Genomic DNA, 15,860 nt, shown 5'->3' on the forward strand with positions numbered 1-15,860 from the left:
GCCAATCCCTTAGGTTGGTGATGCACTGAGCTGAGAACGCTGGGAACGCGATGGACGAAACAAAACGTTCCTACGGCTAAATTTTCCTAGTTTCATTTTTTTGCATTTACACATACATGGATACGTCTAAAGATGCAGCTCCTAGAAAATGGAAGATGGCATTTGCATTTGGGGGTGGCATTGTACCACGGCCCCTCGTATCCACAGGGGATGGGATGGGTTCTGGGGCCCCTAGGAAGCCCCCCGGTTTGAACGGACGCAGTATCTGCACAGAATCGGACCCCTCGCCATCTCTAGAGGCCTCGCGCGCGCCCCATGAATGCCGGTCACGTGTTCGGTACAGACACGACTTCCCAAGATCCTCTTGGCTGGACCTGTGAACACGGAGCCGCCGGCACCGGTGCATCTAAGGGGGGCAGCCAGGGTGCGTGGTTACATGGAGGAAGAGCGCTCAGCCAGGGGAGACCTTCACAGGGGAGTGGGAAATAGCGGGGAGCGCTCAACCCACCTACTAAACCGTTTACGTGAACCCACGCCGCTCCTCGCAGCAGAGGAGCGGGAATGGGCCTTTGGGGTTCCCTTGTGGTGGCCTCGAGAATGGGGATCTCTTCCCCGTGTTCGTGGACACATGGCGAAGGGCCTCCTGCGGGAGACCGTGGCTCAGGTGGAGGGGCCTGTGGCCCCGCTTCGTGGGGGGGGCCACGGGCAGCTCAGGGGGTGGCCGGGGGTGCAGCCACGGTGGCTCGTGCGTGGACAACGAGCCGGAGAAACCGGGAGCAGCTCTGCCTGGGGCAGAGACCAGAGATGGCGAACCCCGAGGACCGGCCACCGGGGACCCGGGGAGGGGAGGACGGACCCACCGCTCCCCGGCCCCGGCCCCTCCCCCGGGCCCGATGCTCACCCAGTTCCACGTCCTGGTCGTCGGTCAGCACCAGCACGATGTTGGGCCGGATGTTCCTGCGGTCCCTCTGGAAGCGGCCCTTGAGTCGGTGATGGGACAGGAAGGCCGCGCTCCCGCCCAGCAGGGAGAAGAGGGCGGCCGACAGCAGCCAGCGCGCCAGGCTCGGGGGCGCCATCCCGGCCTCCCGCGGACCCCACGCTTCGGGGAGGTCGTGTCTCGCGGGGGGTGCTTTCCGTCCTCGTGCTTCTCCCGGCTGGAGACCTGGAGGGGGACAAGGCGTGGGTCAGCACTGCCCTTGGGGTCTCCCCACCGGCGGCACAGGGGCCAAAGCCCGACACGGGCCGACCCCCCCACCCCCACGGGCAGGGTGGGGGCAGCCGGCGGTCACGTGCCACGGGTGACAGACCGTCCGCCGCAGGGTGGGCGGAGGGGCCCAGGCAGCCCGGCCGGAAGCCGCGCCTGGTTGCTTCCGGCTGCGCACTCCTGACCCAGACCTGTTTCCTCATAAACACACGAGGGAGGAGCCTCAGTTTCCCCAGGTACTGCGGGGGGGGGGGCATCATTAGAACCCAGAACCGTGGGAGGGGAAGGGCAGCCCCTGGTCCATGAAGCCCACAGCCAGGCAGCACGACTCACAGAAAATAACGAAGGAGGATGTGGAGGGCCCAGGGCTGGAGACGGTCACACATTCCGCCATGGCCTCAGTCCGTGTCACCAAGGCTGCCATGGGGGAGGCGGGGACAGAGACAACCCCACCCCCCACCCCCGGTCCTGCCCACCCGCTGCAGGGCTTTGTCCCCTTCCTAGGAAATGAGCTCTGAGTCCTGGCCAGTCTCATTGAGACAGAGAGAGGGAAGAGGAGCAGAGGGAGAGAGGGAGGGAAAGGGGGGGAGGGAGGGAGGGAGGGAAGGAAGGAGGAGACCAAGTGCATGGAGGCAGGATGCCCCACCATGACCGTGACCTTGAAGGACTCTGCCTTGTCATGGTCTGAGGTCTGGCCACCACCCCAGGGCTCTTCCTGGGGTCCTTGGCAGGGCCTCAGGGGCCCCCAGGCTGGGCTGTCTTGTCCCACCTCCCAGGGGTGGCAACTACACATAGGGGATCCCCTCCCCTCATCCTCCACCGGCCCTGGCAGCTGAGGGACATCCTGACTCGGCAGGGCCTGGCTCCCAGGGCCCGCGTGCAGGGGCGCCGACTCCTGGTGGCGGGGATGGCCGGTCCCTGCTGCCAGCCCACTGTGACCTCCTCGCCCACTCCCCAAGCTCTGTGTCACCCAGTTTTCTGTGGAGAGGTGACCGAGGGCTTGGCTGTACTCTGGCGCGGGGCAGGGGGGGGTTGGTGGTGAGAAGGGGGGCAGCCAAGAACAGGGACCCTGGCCCTCCCAGCTGTCCCCCCCAGCAGGGACCCCGGCTCTCCCAGCTGCCCCCCACAGTGGGGACCCCGGCTCTCCCAGCCTCCCCGTCCTCCGCTCTTAACAGCGGAGTCCAGATTTCCGCCCCCTCCAACCCATATTTACTTAACAACTTTCTTTAAATGCCTCATTTTCAAAACAAAAACACACATGCACATTCTAGGGGGGGGAAACCCCACAAACTAACATTCCCCCGCGTAAGTGGAAGCGAAAAAGCGGGGATCCCTTTCCCTGTCAGGCTGACACCTCAGAATCAAGAGAAGTGGGAGGCAGTCACCCCCAGGAGGAGCGCTGGCCTCTGAGGAGGGGCAGGGGGGTGGGCGGGGGGGGGAGGGAGGCCCAGCCTCCGGCCACGGCTTACCAGTGGCCCGTGGCCTCCTCGGGGGGCACGCGGTGGGAGCTGCAGGTTTACCCTAGAAGCCGAGCCCGGCTACACGAGCCTGCCTGACTTGCCCGCCGCCCCGCAGCGCCCAGCCGCAGGGACGAGGTGACAGGGCGCCGCGTCCTCCAGCAGCTAGTCCTGGCTCCACTCGAGTCTCAGAACCCCTGGCCTCGGGCAGGGCAGGGCAGGGCAGGGCAGGGCCCACCTGCCATCCGGGCACCTGCTCTTCCTGCCTCGGATGCAGCCAGAGCTCCAAGGCCATGGGGTAACAGGAGCTAATTATCTCATCAGCTCGAGCCATCGGCACGTCTGTTTCTGATGAATTCCCGGGGCTCAGACTCCTCCTTGGCCTCGTGCCAGCCTCTCTCCGGTGCCCAAGAAATCAATTAGAAATGACACAAGGGATTCTATTCTGCCTCTTTCTCCCTTCTTGGTAAATACTCAAAGCGGATGAATCGACAGTCTTGGGGAATCGGTGCCATGCCACCCACCCATGTCCTTCTGCCTAGACCGCGAACCACTCCCCCCCCCCCGCCCCGGTCCCCGCTTCTCCGGATCCTCCCAGGCCTTCCCAACACCGTCCTGCCCCAGCTCCGGGCTCCGGGGCCTGAAATGTCCCACACACGGGCAGACACGGCTCCATCTCTGGCGACCAATGGCAAGGGCGGGTCTCAGGGTGACGGAATGGCTGTGGGGAACCCCTGGGGCCCTGTGCAGGGGGGCTGGGAAGACCCCGATGGGCTTCCTTCCTCAGAGGGTCCCCAAGTCCCACCAGGGGGGGGCAAAGAGGTCTGTGAGAGCCAGGAAGCAAGGTGTGTAGCGACTGGGTGTCACGGAGATGGGAGCTCAAGCCGGTGACCCGGGCCCACGGACGAGGTGCCGTGAGGCTTTCTGGAATTCCCTTAGGCCCTGCTCTGCACTCTGTCCCCACTCTCAGGGACCCCAAACTCCAGCTGCTCATCCAAGGTGGGGCTGACAGAGTACTTCCAGGCCGGGTAAGGAGGGAGAGGGCACAGGACAAGAAATAGAGCCAACCTCGGGTGACCTGCGGCAAACCGTGGGTCACCTTGAGCGCTCAGAGTCTGGAGACATGGCAGCCTCAGAAGCTGAGCATGGTGCTGCGGGACTCCCAGGGCCGCAGAACTCACACTCGGGTCTCTGCAGCGGCTCTGGGCCATGGCTGGTTCAGGTCTAGTGAAAACAATTCCAGACAAAAAAAAACCCTGTGCCCCGGTGGGGCTGGTGGAGCGGAGGAAGGCAGCAAACACACACCATGCTCGCGGGGAAGTGGGGGGACCACGCCAGGCAGATGGGGTCTGGAGATCAGATGCATGGGCGTGAGCCAGCGTCTTCATGTCCTGGACACAGAGCAAGTGACAGAAGCTCAGAACAGACTGTATACAGCAAGTGCCCAATCCGTGCTGCTGATGCTAACAACTAGGATTGGGCCACTCAGCATCCTCTCACCCTAACTTCTCTAGCTCCTAGTTTTCGTTTGAGGATCCTTTTCTCTGGGACCTGGTACACCAGCCCCAGCCTGAGGGCTAAGGCGAGTCCACATACTCAGACCCAAGCCAATCAGAGCCTCTCAGGGATTGGCCAGGGTAATCCAGGTTGCTTTGGTGTGATTGGTCCACATGTGAGCCTGCTTTTTTCTAATTGGCTGACTGGTTTCGTTTTGCTGTAATAAGGATGAAGAAGACCCTGCTGCCCTCCTGCTTTGGGGTCTCCAGAGGCTAGCACACGGAAGAGGGGCATTGTGGGACATAGAGTGTATACACACCATCTGGGACCTGGATCCTGCCGTCTGACGCAGGAGTTACTTCCCGTTCCCCGTCCCAGGCCCAGTCAATTCCTCTTTCTGTTTCACAAGCTGGGATTTTTCAAGTCAACTTCTTCATTTTTTTTTTTGAGGACGCAAGCCAGACCCCACCCTTGCTTGGGTCATTCCGCGTTGCTCTGTCCTGAGCCCACGAAAGGGGGGAGGGGGGCAAGCAGGACCAGAGAGAGTTGACTTGGGGCATCGGGTGACACCCCACGCTGGGCCTGCGGCCTGTGCCCAGCACTCCGCCCTAGGGTGGGCCAACTGCTCATCCCACCACAGACCCGGAACAGTGTGTGAGACAGTGCGGGAGCAGGCACCCGGCCCCCTCTCATCCTCGCTTGGGCTTGGTTTCCGCATCTGCTAAGGACGGCAGACAGCTCCCTGGGCGGGGCTTAGAGCCTGCCTCCCACGCCTCCACCTGGGCCCTGGCTCGCCTCTGGCTCACAGCCCTCACCTAACTTGTGGTGCCCTTCCTTGTTCCTTATTTTACCTCTGGTCGGGGCCTGGTTGCGGTCTCTGCCACCAGCAGCTCCACAGGTGAGGGTGGGGAAGGGGGCGGGGCCAGTTCTCCAGGCCCCGCCCATCGGTCCTTGCTGCTGATGGTCACCGGCTATCTCCTGAGCACCAGGCCCCAATTTCAGCGCTGGAGATCAGGACGTGGAGCTGCGTATGGGTCAGACTCCAAAGTAAATGACACGGCCTTCCTTCCTTCCTTCCTTCCTTCCTTCCTTCCTTCCTTCCTTCCTTCCTTCCTTCCTTCCTTTCCTTCCTTCCTTCCTTCCTTCCTTCCTTCCTTCCTTCCTTCCTTCCTTCCTTCCTCCCTCCCTTCCCGGCACTGGGGGTTGAATTCCAGTAAGCAGGTGCTCTACCACGGGAGCCATGTCCCCGGCCCAGCATGGTCGAAGAGGGGACTCCTTGAGAGATGACCCGTCCCAGAGCGCCCACAAAAGGGAAGGCTGTGCCTTACGCATGGATGTTCAGGGTCACGGCAAGTATAAATGTCCTGAGGCAGAACATGCCCGTGTGTTTGAGGAGCACAAAGGAATGTCCAGCATGGCTGGGTGTGGGTGCAGGAAGGCGGAGAGATGACAGCTGCGGTTCAGGTGACAGGCGTGGCCACGCAGGGAGGGGAGCAGGGAAGAGGCGCCCAGGCCTGGCTGGTGCCCACAGAACCGGTGAGTCACTTCTTCTGTGTCACCGCCCCAAGACTCCTTAGGCCGGGCCCACCTCTGCGGCCAGAGCTCGCATCGCCCAAGCAGGGGAGCCTGGCACAAAACAAATGGTTCCCTTTGAAGGGTAACCGGCACCCCATCCCACACACGGGGGTGCCTGGCTTTCTGCTGGCCGGCGTACCCCACAGCACTGCCCCGGCCTCTCAGCTCCCCACGCCCTGCCCCAGCTGTCCTAGAGGTTTACCACCCAGGAAAGCCTCTCCCCACACACCCCGGGCTGGGCTCCTCTACCGCAGCCCTGCTCACATGGAAGGCCTGATGCTTGCAGGGGAAGTCGGGGGGGGGCACCCTCTTCCTGGAAGGACAGCATCCCTGCCAGCTGAGGGGAAAGACACGGTACTTTCCCCCCACTCCTAACAACATCCTAGACACCACCAGACAGCCCCAAGCCGAGAGCCACCATGTGGATGGATGTACAAAGCACCGAGCGCCCAGGTGGGGACTGGAAGGTTCTGTGGTCAAGACCCCTGCTTGGTAATGAAGAGCAACGCTAGCTTGTCCCAGTGGCTTGGAAGGAAACTGTCAGAGAGGTGAAAGCAAAAGGGGGGGGGGGGAGCGGGGAGGGGAGGGGCACTTCTCACATTTGCAGCGAGTCCAGAAGACAGGTGAGGAGCCAGTTGGGGCTGAAATGGTCTCTGAGCCAAGGGAAACACACAAGCAAAGGCCCTGTGGCGGGAATGAGGATAAAGACGGAGCGGCAGGAGCAGGGAGGGACAGTGACCAGGTGGCACAGATGGGGGTGAACGCTGTTTTATCTGGGCGCACACCTTGCGGGCAAGCCACGCCCCCTGCGCTTCCTGGTTGTTTATAGAGGAAACAGAATCAGACCCAGAAATTCCCACCTCTGTGCTTTGTCTCTTTGTCTGGCTGAGGACAAAGCTTTCTTGGCAGGGAGTTACAATGTTATTTCTGCAAAAGGCCTTTGGCCAAAAGCAATAAAAGTTGGACTTGAACAGAGTCATTATTCATGCCTAATTGTGGGCTGGTTCCCGGTGGGGACAGCCACGGCGGGGCTGACCATTCTAGCCTCCCCCCTACTCCGTGTCCCCCACCCCCACCCCCAGTTTTAACCCCACACTTTCCCAGCCCCAGCCTCTAGGCCTCCCCGGGCGGCCAGAACACATAAGGATAACAGGATATTTTGACTGGCCGGCGTTGATAATCCCATTTCTCCTGAGATCAATGGCCACAGCTCGAGGCTCACCCTGGAATAGTGACACAATGATCACAGCTCAGGCCAGGAGCCCATGGGTGGGGAGAGGGAGAGAGGGGGGCGGGGGCTGAGCGGGAGACTTTACGAGATTCACAGGCTGCCTGCGGGCCTGCAAGTAAGCGCCAGGCCCTGTCCCACCTGTCGGCTGCACCCGCTCACTGGCAGCGGGGCACAGGCCTCACGGGGGAGGAGCCACGGCTTGGGGGCTGTGTCCGGTATGGCGGCCACCCCCTTGGTGACGCTGTGCGCAGCCCAAGTTGCCCCCGTCCTCTCGACTGGGAAACAGAGGCCCTGGAGGGAGGCGGGAGCTGGTTTTTCCCTTAAAGAGAACAGACATGACGGGGACCCAGGAAGAGCTGCCGCAGACGGGAGCGAGCAACTTTACCCACCTACCAGGGGGCCACACAGGCAGTGCCTCAGTTTCCCCATCTGCCAATGGGGCGGACAGAAGCTAATGCCTCTCTGAATTCTAGTGCGTTCAGGGGAGCACTGCTAAGAGCTGCAGAGCGCTCAGAGGTGCCGTGGAGGAGGCTGGCCTTCCTCGGGGGTCAGACACCAGCCTCGAAGATGAATTTCCACACCCAGGGGGAGCCCCAAGAATGGCCTAATGCTCCCGCTGTGGTCGAGGGGAGGCTGGGGGGCAGGTAAGCCTGTCACTCCAGCGACCCCCGCCCCCTGCTTTCTGCAGGTGACTCCCTTGCTGGGAGCAGTCACCTTCAGGCAAGGACGCTGGCCAGCTGGGTCCATCTCCCTGACCCATCCTCTGTCCCTTCAAGTGCCACCCCCAGTTCTACCCACAGGAGGAAAAAGTACATCCCCGAGGCAGGAGAGACCCGGCTCCCTGCCCGGGCCTGGAGAGCTTCCAGCCGGACGCTGCCCGGGTACCTCAGCGGTGGGAGGCAGGGATCGCAGAGCTGGCCAGGGTCGCTGTCCACTCCCTCCTCTCTCCACCCCATCAGCCCACGCGCGAGGAACGCTCCCCTCGGCTCGCTGGCTTTCAGTATAAAAACCGGGGGATCATGAAGATCGACGAGGGTTTAATGTCCAGAGTTATCTTTGGCAATAAAAAAAGACGGCCAGGGTATTCCTTTTGGCTGGTTCCTGTCCCCGTTTCAAGCAGGTTCATATTTCTTTATCCACAGAACTACCCAGTAAAAGACAGATGTGGTGTGTGTGTGTGTGTGTGTGTGTGCGCGCGCGCATGCGAGCACGCGTGTGCTGGTCTTGGAGCTTGAACTCAGGGCCTGGGTACTGTCCCTGAAATTCTGTGCTCAAAGTGAGTGCTCTACCACTTCAGCCACAACTCCACTTCTGGATATTTTTGCGAATGAATTGGAGCAGCTAAAAGTCCCAAGGACTTTTCCTTCCCGGGCTAGTTTTGAACCACGACACCCAGGTCTCAGCCCCCTGAGTAGGATTAGAGGTGTTGAGTGACCAGCACCCAGTTTTTTATTTTACTTGGAGTCAAGGTGGTGCAGAGATGAGTACGTGGGAACAGGCAAGCATGGCAAAAACATTTGCTAATAGAAGAAGAGGGTGTCTGACTGCTGCGTTAGGGTCTACCAAGCTCACGCGTTTCTCCTTCTTCTTTGGAAGTAAGTACAAACCCAACCTGGGGCTGATGAGAAATACAGCAAAGTCTGTCATGGTGGGGGGGGGTGTTGCAGAAGGATTTCCTTCTCTGATTAACAGAGAGACAGCAAGGAGTCCTGCCTTATATTCCCACTTTGCAGGAGGGCTTGTTGTTTGGAGCCATGGCAGCCACGTTGAAATCAAGAGACCACAAAGCCGAAGACCCAGAAAGGCCAGAGGAGCAGAGGACAGAAGGATCCTGGGAATTCCGTGGCACTGGCGCGCTGGCAGCTGAGCTACAGACTTTTTGTCACGTGAGAAATGAACACCACGCTGCACCAGGACCTCGGCTCCGGAGTGCAGACCCTGGCTTCAGAAGGGTCCTGGTCCACTCTCCTGCTCTCTGAAATACTCAGGTCAGGGGCCTGCTGTCTGAAGTCTGTGAATGGCGTCTCCCTCCAAAGCAGCCCAGAAATGCCTCTTTATTGTCAGGCTCGAGGGACGGCTGAGCTTCTCTGGGTGGCTGGTTTGCTCACGGCTGCACCCCTGGCTCTGTGGAGGCGGGTCAAGGCCCCGCTGGGGTGCACACCTTGAGCCAATAGGAAAAGCTGTCAGCAACATTCCTTCCCAGCAACATCTGGAGTCCACCTGGCCAAACACACACAGCTCGGGCCCTGGGGATGTGGGGGACGGCCTCGCCCACCAACCCTCCATCCCCCTGCCTGTTTTAGGACTCTGAGGGAGAGAGAGGCCCAGACCGGCCACGAGGCCAGGCCCGGGGCACGGGGCTGTGCCTCAGAACCCTCCTGGAAGGTGTCAGGGAGTTGGAAACACTCGGGACTGGAGCCCATGCCAACCCCAGTTCTGCCAGGGTCACCTGCTGGCACCCGGACCCCACACAAGCCATCACTGTTCCCTCCCCCCCCCCGCCTTTGCAGTCTGCACAGCCCCCAGGAGTGGGGAGGTGTCTCCAAATACACCCCATGGCCACATGTGACAGGCGGGGGGGAGGGGCAGCAGGGAACCAAATGCCTTCTCCCCAAGGAGCCAGTCCAGTCTTCTGGCTCAAAATAACACTAATGTGGGGCTGGGAAGGTGGCTTAGCGGTAGAGTGCCTGCCTAACATGCGTGAAGCCCAGGGTTCGATTCCTCAGTACCACATACACTGCAAAAGCCAGACATGGTGATGCGGCTCGAGAGATAGAGTGCTAGCCTTGCGCAAAAGAAGCTCAGGGACAGTGCTCAGGCCCTGAGTTCGAGCCCCAGGGCTGGCAAACTAACAACAACACTAATGTAAGATTCCCACACTCAGGTGGTGCCCGCCCCACCCAGTGCAGACCCACAAGACATGGCACAACAGGGCCCACCCCCCCGCCGCGCCCTCATTTTAGGAGCCCCCAAGTACCTACTGCACACCCTGCCTCCTCCCAGGGGCATTTGGGGCTGGGTGAGTCTCAGTGCTGGGGCTGAGCAGAATCCCTGCCACTCCCACCCCAGGTGACAGACACAGAAACATCTCTGGCCACCTCTGCAAGTCCCCTGGGTGGGGAATCACTCCAGGTTGAAAACCGCAGCGTCTCCTCCTTCAGAACAGCAGTGGCTCACCTCTGTAATCCCAGCTACTCAGGAGGCTAAGATCTGAGGATCACGGTTGAAAGCCAGCCCAGGCGGGAAAGTAAGTGAGATTCTTACCTCCAATTAAACCCAAAGAAGCTACAAGTAGAGGTCTGACTCAAGCGGTAGAGCACGAGCCCTAAAGAACACAGCTAAGGGACAACACCCAGGCCCAGTTCACTCAGCCCCAGTACCGGCACACAGACAGAAGCAACAAAACCACTCCATCCACTGCAGCCCCGAATTCACTCCTCCTCCCCCAGGCCCAGTCCTCCGGGCCTCAAGAGGCTGCCCACTGGCCCTGCCTGCTAGCCCGGCTTCCACGGAGAGGGCACCCTTCTTGAGGTTGCATTAAAGCCATGCTCGTCCCTGACTTTCAGACTCCAGACTTGAAGCCTGAACACCTCACTTCTGATCCCCCCCCCTCGCCGCCAGCTTACTCCGGACCCGTCACCCCACTGGACTTGTGTGTCTTGAACAAACGTCTCGGATAGACCTGCTGTCTACCTCTGGGCCTTGGCACTGGTGGTTCCTGCTATCTGGAATCCTCCCGAGGCCAGGCCCTCCCTAAGCTTCAGGCCATAGCTCGAAGGTCAGTGCTCAGAGAGGCCTCTGGCCCCACGCCTGACACTGTCCCCACCCCCGCCCACGCAGTGGCCTCTCATCGCACAGGCTGTGTTTGTACTGCCCAGCTTTCTTGGAATGGCCTTGGCCACTGTGTGCTACCAGCCTCTACCCCTCAGGAGAGAGAAAGAGAGAGAAGGCGAGAGCAGGGTTCTTTCTCTTGGCCCCAGGTACAGGGCCACCGCCAACAAGGCCCTTGGCACGCTCTTAACCTACACAGAGCCGAGGGCTGATGCTCGAAGCCAGCCAGGGCAAACAAGTCCGAGACAGCCTCATGTACAGTTACATACGCCCCGAAGTGGAGGTGTAGCTCGAGGGTTGGAGGGCCAGCCTTGAGTGTAAGAGGTAACAGATCGCACCCTGGCCCTGTGCTCAAGCCCTAGGACTGGCACATCTATGGATATATTTTAAAATTAAAGCAAAGATGTGCAGAACTGACTTGTGGGAGAGGGGAGAGCCGTCCGCCGGGCAGGCGCACTGGGGGCTTCCGGAGCTGACGTGCAGTGGTTTGCACCGCAGGAACAGGCAGGAATGTGTATGCACCCCTGGGGATCCGCTTTGTGTATCACCCAGATGGTACATGCGTACAGACGGTACACACGCACTACGGGATGTAAAAGATCCATATTAAAAAAAGAAAAGTTTGGTTTCCACTGAAATCAAAATGCATTTTCTAATCAAGAGCAAATGAGCTGATCAAGTTCTGCTTTGTTACATGTGCTGAAGTTTCCCCAGTAGCTAGTATACAACCAAGGCTCATAAATACTCCATCTTGTCACATTTTCCAATAAAATGTTATAGGTTTATGTCTAAAATTAAAATTAAGAAGTCATTTTCTTTTTGAGCCATCCCCGGAGCCCTTTTGGCTTTGGTGTGATTTTCAGTCAAGTGATTTTAGCCAAAGGCTGGTCTAAGACTGTGATCCTCCCATCTCTGCCTCCCACAGAGCCTGGATAACAGGTGTAAAACACCATACCCAGCTTCTTCATTGAGATGCAGCCATATATTTTTTAATTATTATTATTATTTTTTTTTTGCCAAGGCTCACCTCCAATGGGGATCCTCCCAATCTCTGCCTTCCTCATAGCTGGGATGGCAAGCTCCAGCCACCAGGCTTGGCCTTGGAGCTTTGCACTCATTAAATAAACAGGATGACTTCCACAGGGTAGAGGAGGACCCCAGAAAGCACAGGGTCCAGCTAGACCCTGCATGCTGATGCCCGCCCCCACCTCGGCGGAGATGGAGACAGGTCCCTAGGAGCATGCTACTCACGCTAGTAGGGCTCCTTGTTCCCATCCAACGACCCCAATGAGTTCTTTTGGGATAGGGGTGCTGCTGGCCACACCCCCAGCTCCAGGTTAGCTGGAGTCTGCAAGCCCAGCCTAAGCCAAGGACCGGCAGTTCCTTATTCCTAGAGCCTGGGGTGCGGTGAGCTCAGGTCAGGGGTCCCAGGACCCCTGCTAGGGGACTCGGGCAGCCTGGGGCCTGGCCCTCGCTGCCAAGCTCCCAGGACCGCGGGGCTGCATTGGCGTCTGACACCTCCGTCCTTCCCCATGGCAGCCGGCCTGTCCCAGTGCCAGACCCTGGCAGCCCTAGGAAGCGCTTGTCAGCGATGAGCTCATCCCTCCCTTCTCCACAAGCCAGGGGGGCAGGTGCGAGGACCGGCATTCCTTGTGGGATGAGAACTCCAAGGCACAGACAGGTTGAGTCACACACCCCCATGTCAGGGCTGGGCGGCAGGCCAGGCCGGCTGGCTGCCCTAACTGCCGAGCCCACAGACTCAGAGCTGGGGAAAGAAGGAGACGGGGAGCGCTGGAGGCAGAGTGGAGCTGGAGGGAAAACCTGAATCTGAGTTCCCCCGACAACTCCAAGGTTCTGAAAGCTGCTAAGCCTTCGCGCGGACTTGGGCTTTTCAAGTTTCCGTGGCTTCCAAGAGTGCGAGGTGTCCTGATCATTCTGTGTGGGGTGGGGGAAGCAGTCCAGCCAGGCTCTGCAGCAACCGGCACACAACTGCCCCTCCGGGCTGCCAGGACCCTCCTGGCTGCCAGGACCCTCCTGGCTTCCTGGCTGTCCATCAACTGCTGGGTCTGTAACCCCAGCGACTGACCCTAGCCAGCCCAGCGCCTCTGCCCCTCTAGGCTCCAGGCATGGCCTAGTTCCCTAGCAACCACCCCAATTAGGCAATCACGCCATTTATCAGGATGCCAATTAATTATAATGATCTTAATGATCTCCCAATTAGATAGCGCCATGAGGCCGGCTGCTCAGGGGGCTGCCCCAGCTTGGCCTCCTCCACCTGCAGGTCACCATGGAGAGAGAGAGCCCGGCAAACCCAGCCTCTGCTGAATAGGGCCCAGCCTGACCCTGGAGCCCCTGCCCCCACTCCATCACCAACCACAGGAGGGCCCCCCACCTTCAGGAGACAGGCCGTCCCCCACCACGTACTTCCAAAGGGCTGAAACCCTTACCCCACAGTCCACCTGACATTCTACTGACCAGGCCCCTGTGTGACGCCCTGGGAGAAAGGAAAGGCAGGAAGCAATTTTTCCTCAGGGTTAAAAAAAAAAAAAACACAACCAGAATCCCCAAATACAAAGCGGAGGAGGGAGGAAGCAATGCTGAAGCGTGCAAAGTTTTATCTAACTGAACACGTGGGTTTTTCTACATTTAGAAACAAGGTCAGGGCTGCTATGAAGTTCCGTCTTGGTGGCTTGGAGGGACCCTGGAGCACCAGGGCTAAACCCCTGGACCACTGTCAAGGAGTCACCGCACTCTCGGGGCCTCCGATTCCCCACTGCTAGCGCGGTGGCAAGCCCAGGACCTGCCCTCCGGCGTTCTGTGGACTGTGCCGGTCCCCACCACACCACACCACCGGAGTGGTGATGTGGGGTGCGGAGAGGGCCTCCTTTGAGCCACGAGTGGGTCACAAAAGCTGGGCTGAGTGACCTGGTTGGCCCAGGAGGCTGGCAGCTGCCCCCTTGAAGCAGCCAGGGGGAAAACACAGACCCCAGACCCAAACCGCGGACGCTCAGGGCTGGATCCGCATGCTGACCTCTCGAGGGCCCTTGGATGTAGCTGATCTGAATTGCTTGGTCACACACACACACACACACACACACACACACACACACACACCTCCAAGCCATCATTTCATCCTTCAACTCTTACATTTGGAAACTTAACATGTTATTAGGGTTTCAGGCAAAGCCATAAATTCAAATTTAAAAACCCAAGACAAACACAAAGCCCAAAGCCACACCAGCCCTGTCCCTGCGGCGGTGCCAGCGCCAGCCTCTGTGACATGGCTGAGAGGGTCTCCGGGCAGCACTGCCCAGTGTGCCATCATCTCAGCAGACTCTCCGTCCGCACGCGCCCCCCCCCCCACCGCTGAGCCTCCCTCTCAACCCGGGGGGGGGGGGGGGGGGGGACCCGGCTCGGCTGGGCCAGCCTTCCTACTCCAGGCACATGCCTTACCAGGCAGTGGTCTCCAGTGCCCCCACCCCATTCTATCTTTAAAGAATGGCTTTAATTTAATTACCACCCCATGAATGGAGTCCCAGGAATGCCCTTCCCGGTGAGCTGCCCGAGGAACAATTCTGGGGAGAAGACAATGGGGGGAGGGGGAGTGCCTCACCTGCTTTCTCTCACCCCAGACCTGGCTTCCAAGGAGCTTTGGGGGTGGGGGGGGGACGACCCTGGGGAAGGAGGCAGGAGACAGATGGAGGGGTGAAAGGGTGGCGTCCGGATGACCAAGTCCCCACATGTACCGATGACCAAGTACCCAGATTCAAGCGTAGGCTGAATGTAATTACTTGGTTAATTAAATATTGACTTTTATCTCAAAAAGTGATTAAAACAGGCTGTACGAAAGCCTGGCCAGAAAGGGGGTGGGTGGAGGTGGGTGTTGGGGCAAATCAGAACTTTCAAGAAGCAAGAGGCTAGGATGGTCACAGCAAAGATTGGCGCTGCCCTACTGTGTGTGCAGGGGCCTACTGTGCGCAAGGGCCTACTGTGTGTTCAGGGGCCTACTGTGTGTGCAGGGTTCTTCTTTGTGTGTGTGGGGGGGGGGGTGTCCTACGGTGTATGTAGAGTTCTATTATTGGGGCATCCTGTATGCGGTGTCCTACTATGTGCGGTGGGGCCTACTGTGGGTGGTCGCGGTCGTGGGGTGCGCGAGGCCGACAGTGCGGTGTCCCCCACACTGTCCTCCGGGACACCCAGTCTCTCCCAGCCGCCCTCCAGTGGCCAGGCAGCTCCGGGTCCCATTCCCCCGGCTTCCCGGGGCGCAAGCAGAGCGGGGCGAGGGGCTCCCCCAAGGCGAGGGGGGAACGAGAGGCCGGCCACCGCGGGCTCCCGTGGACTGAGCGCCAGGCTGGACATCGCGGCCGGCCCGGGCGGGCGGGGCGGGTCCGACTCCTGGGAAGTTTGTCTCCGCGGCCTCCGGGGTCCTTTCCCGCCCGGCCGCTCCTCCGCCAGCCCGCGGACCTGGCCGCGGCTCCCGGGCCCGGCCGGCCCCACGTGGGCGCCTCCGCTCGGGGCTCCGGGGCTCCACCCCGCGGGGCCGCCGGGGCCCGGGCGCCCTCCCGGGCCGGGGTGGCCGGGTCTCGAGGGGCGCGGCGGGCAGCGCCGGCCCAGCCCGCCGCCCGGGGCGCCGATCGCGTCTCACCGCCCCGCGGCGCCGGGGCCGGAGCGGAGCCGGGCGGTCGGGATCAGCCCCGGCTCACCTGGGCGGCGCTCGTGGCCACGCTCGCCCCAGGCGAGGACCGGCTGCGGAGAGCCCCGAGCAGCCCGGCGCCCCCGGCTCCAGCCCGCCCCGCGCCCCACTCACCACGCGCGCGGTTCCGGCGGCCTCACCCGGCGCGGGGCGCCGCCGCCTCTGCCGCAGCCCGGCCGGGCCGCGGGGCGCAGGGGACTCCGCGCCGCTGCTGCCGCCGCCACCGCCGCCGCCGCCGCCGCCGCCGCTGCATCCCGGGCGGGCGCCGCGCTCCGCCGCCGCCGCTGCCCGCCCCGGCCCCGCCCCGGCCCCGCGCGCCGCCCCGGCCCCCCCTCCCGCCTCCCGCCTCCGGCCCCGCCCAGGCCCGGCTCC

The 15,860-nt window shown here is 60.9% G+C and overlaps 1 protein-coding gene across 1 annotated transcript in view; it reads right to left on the reverse strand.

Moving 5' to 3' along the window:
• The window catches only part of Sulf2 (sulfatase 2), a 55,000-nt gene extending 39,345 nt beyond the window's left edge, over positions 1 to 15,655 (reverse strand). Inside the window, exons 1-2 of the mRNA XM_048349588.1 lie at positions 15,603 to 15,655; positions 902 to 1,162 (exon numbers count right to left, since the gene is read on the reverse strand). Of these exons, the coding sequence (XP_048205545.1) occupies positions 902 to 1,076 (175 nt within the window). The 5' untranslated portion in view covers positions 1,077 to 1,162; positions 15,603 to 15,655. The remainder of the gene's footprint in view (positions 1 to 901; positions 1,163 to 15,602) is intronic.
• Between the last annotated feature and the right edge of the window lie 205 nt (positions 15,656 to 15,860).

This window comes from Perognathus longimembris, chromosome 6 (genome assembly GCF_023159225.1).
Source record: "Perognathus longimembris pacificus isolate PPM17 chromosome 6, ASM2315922v1, whole genome shotgun sequence".
Taxonomy (NCBI): domain Eukaryota; kingdom Metazoa; phylum Chordata; class Mammalia; order Rodentia; family Heteromyidae; genus Perognathus; species Perognathus longimembris.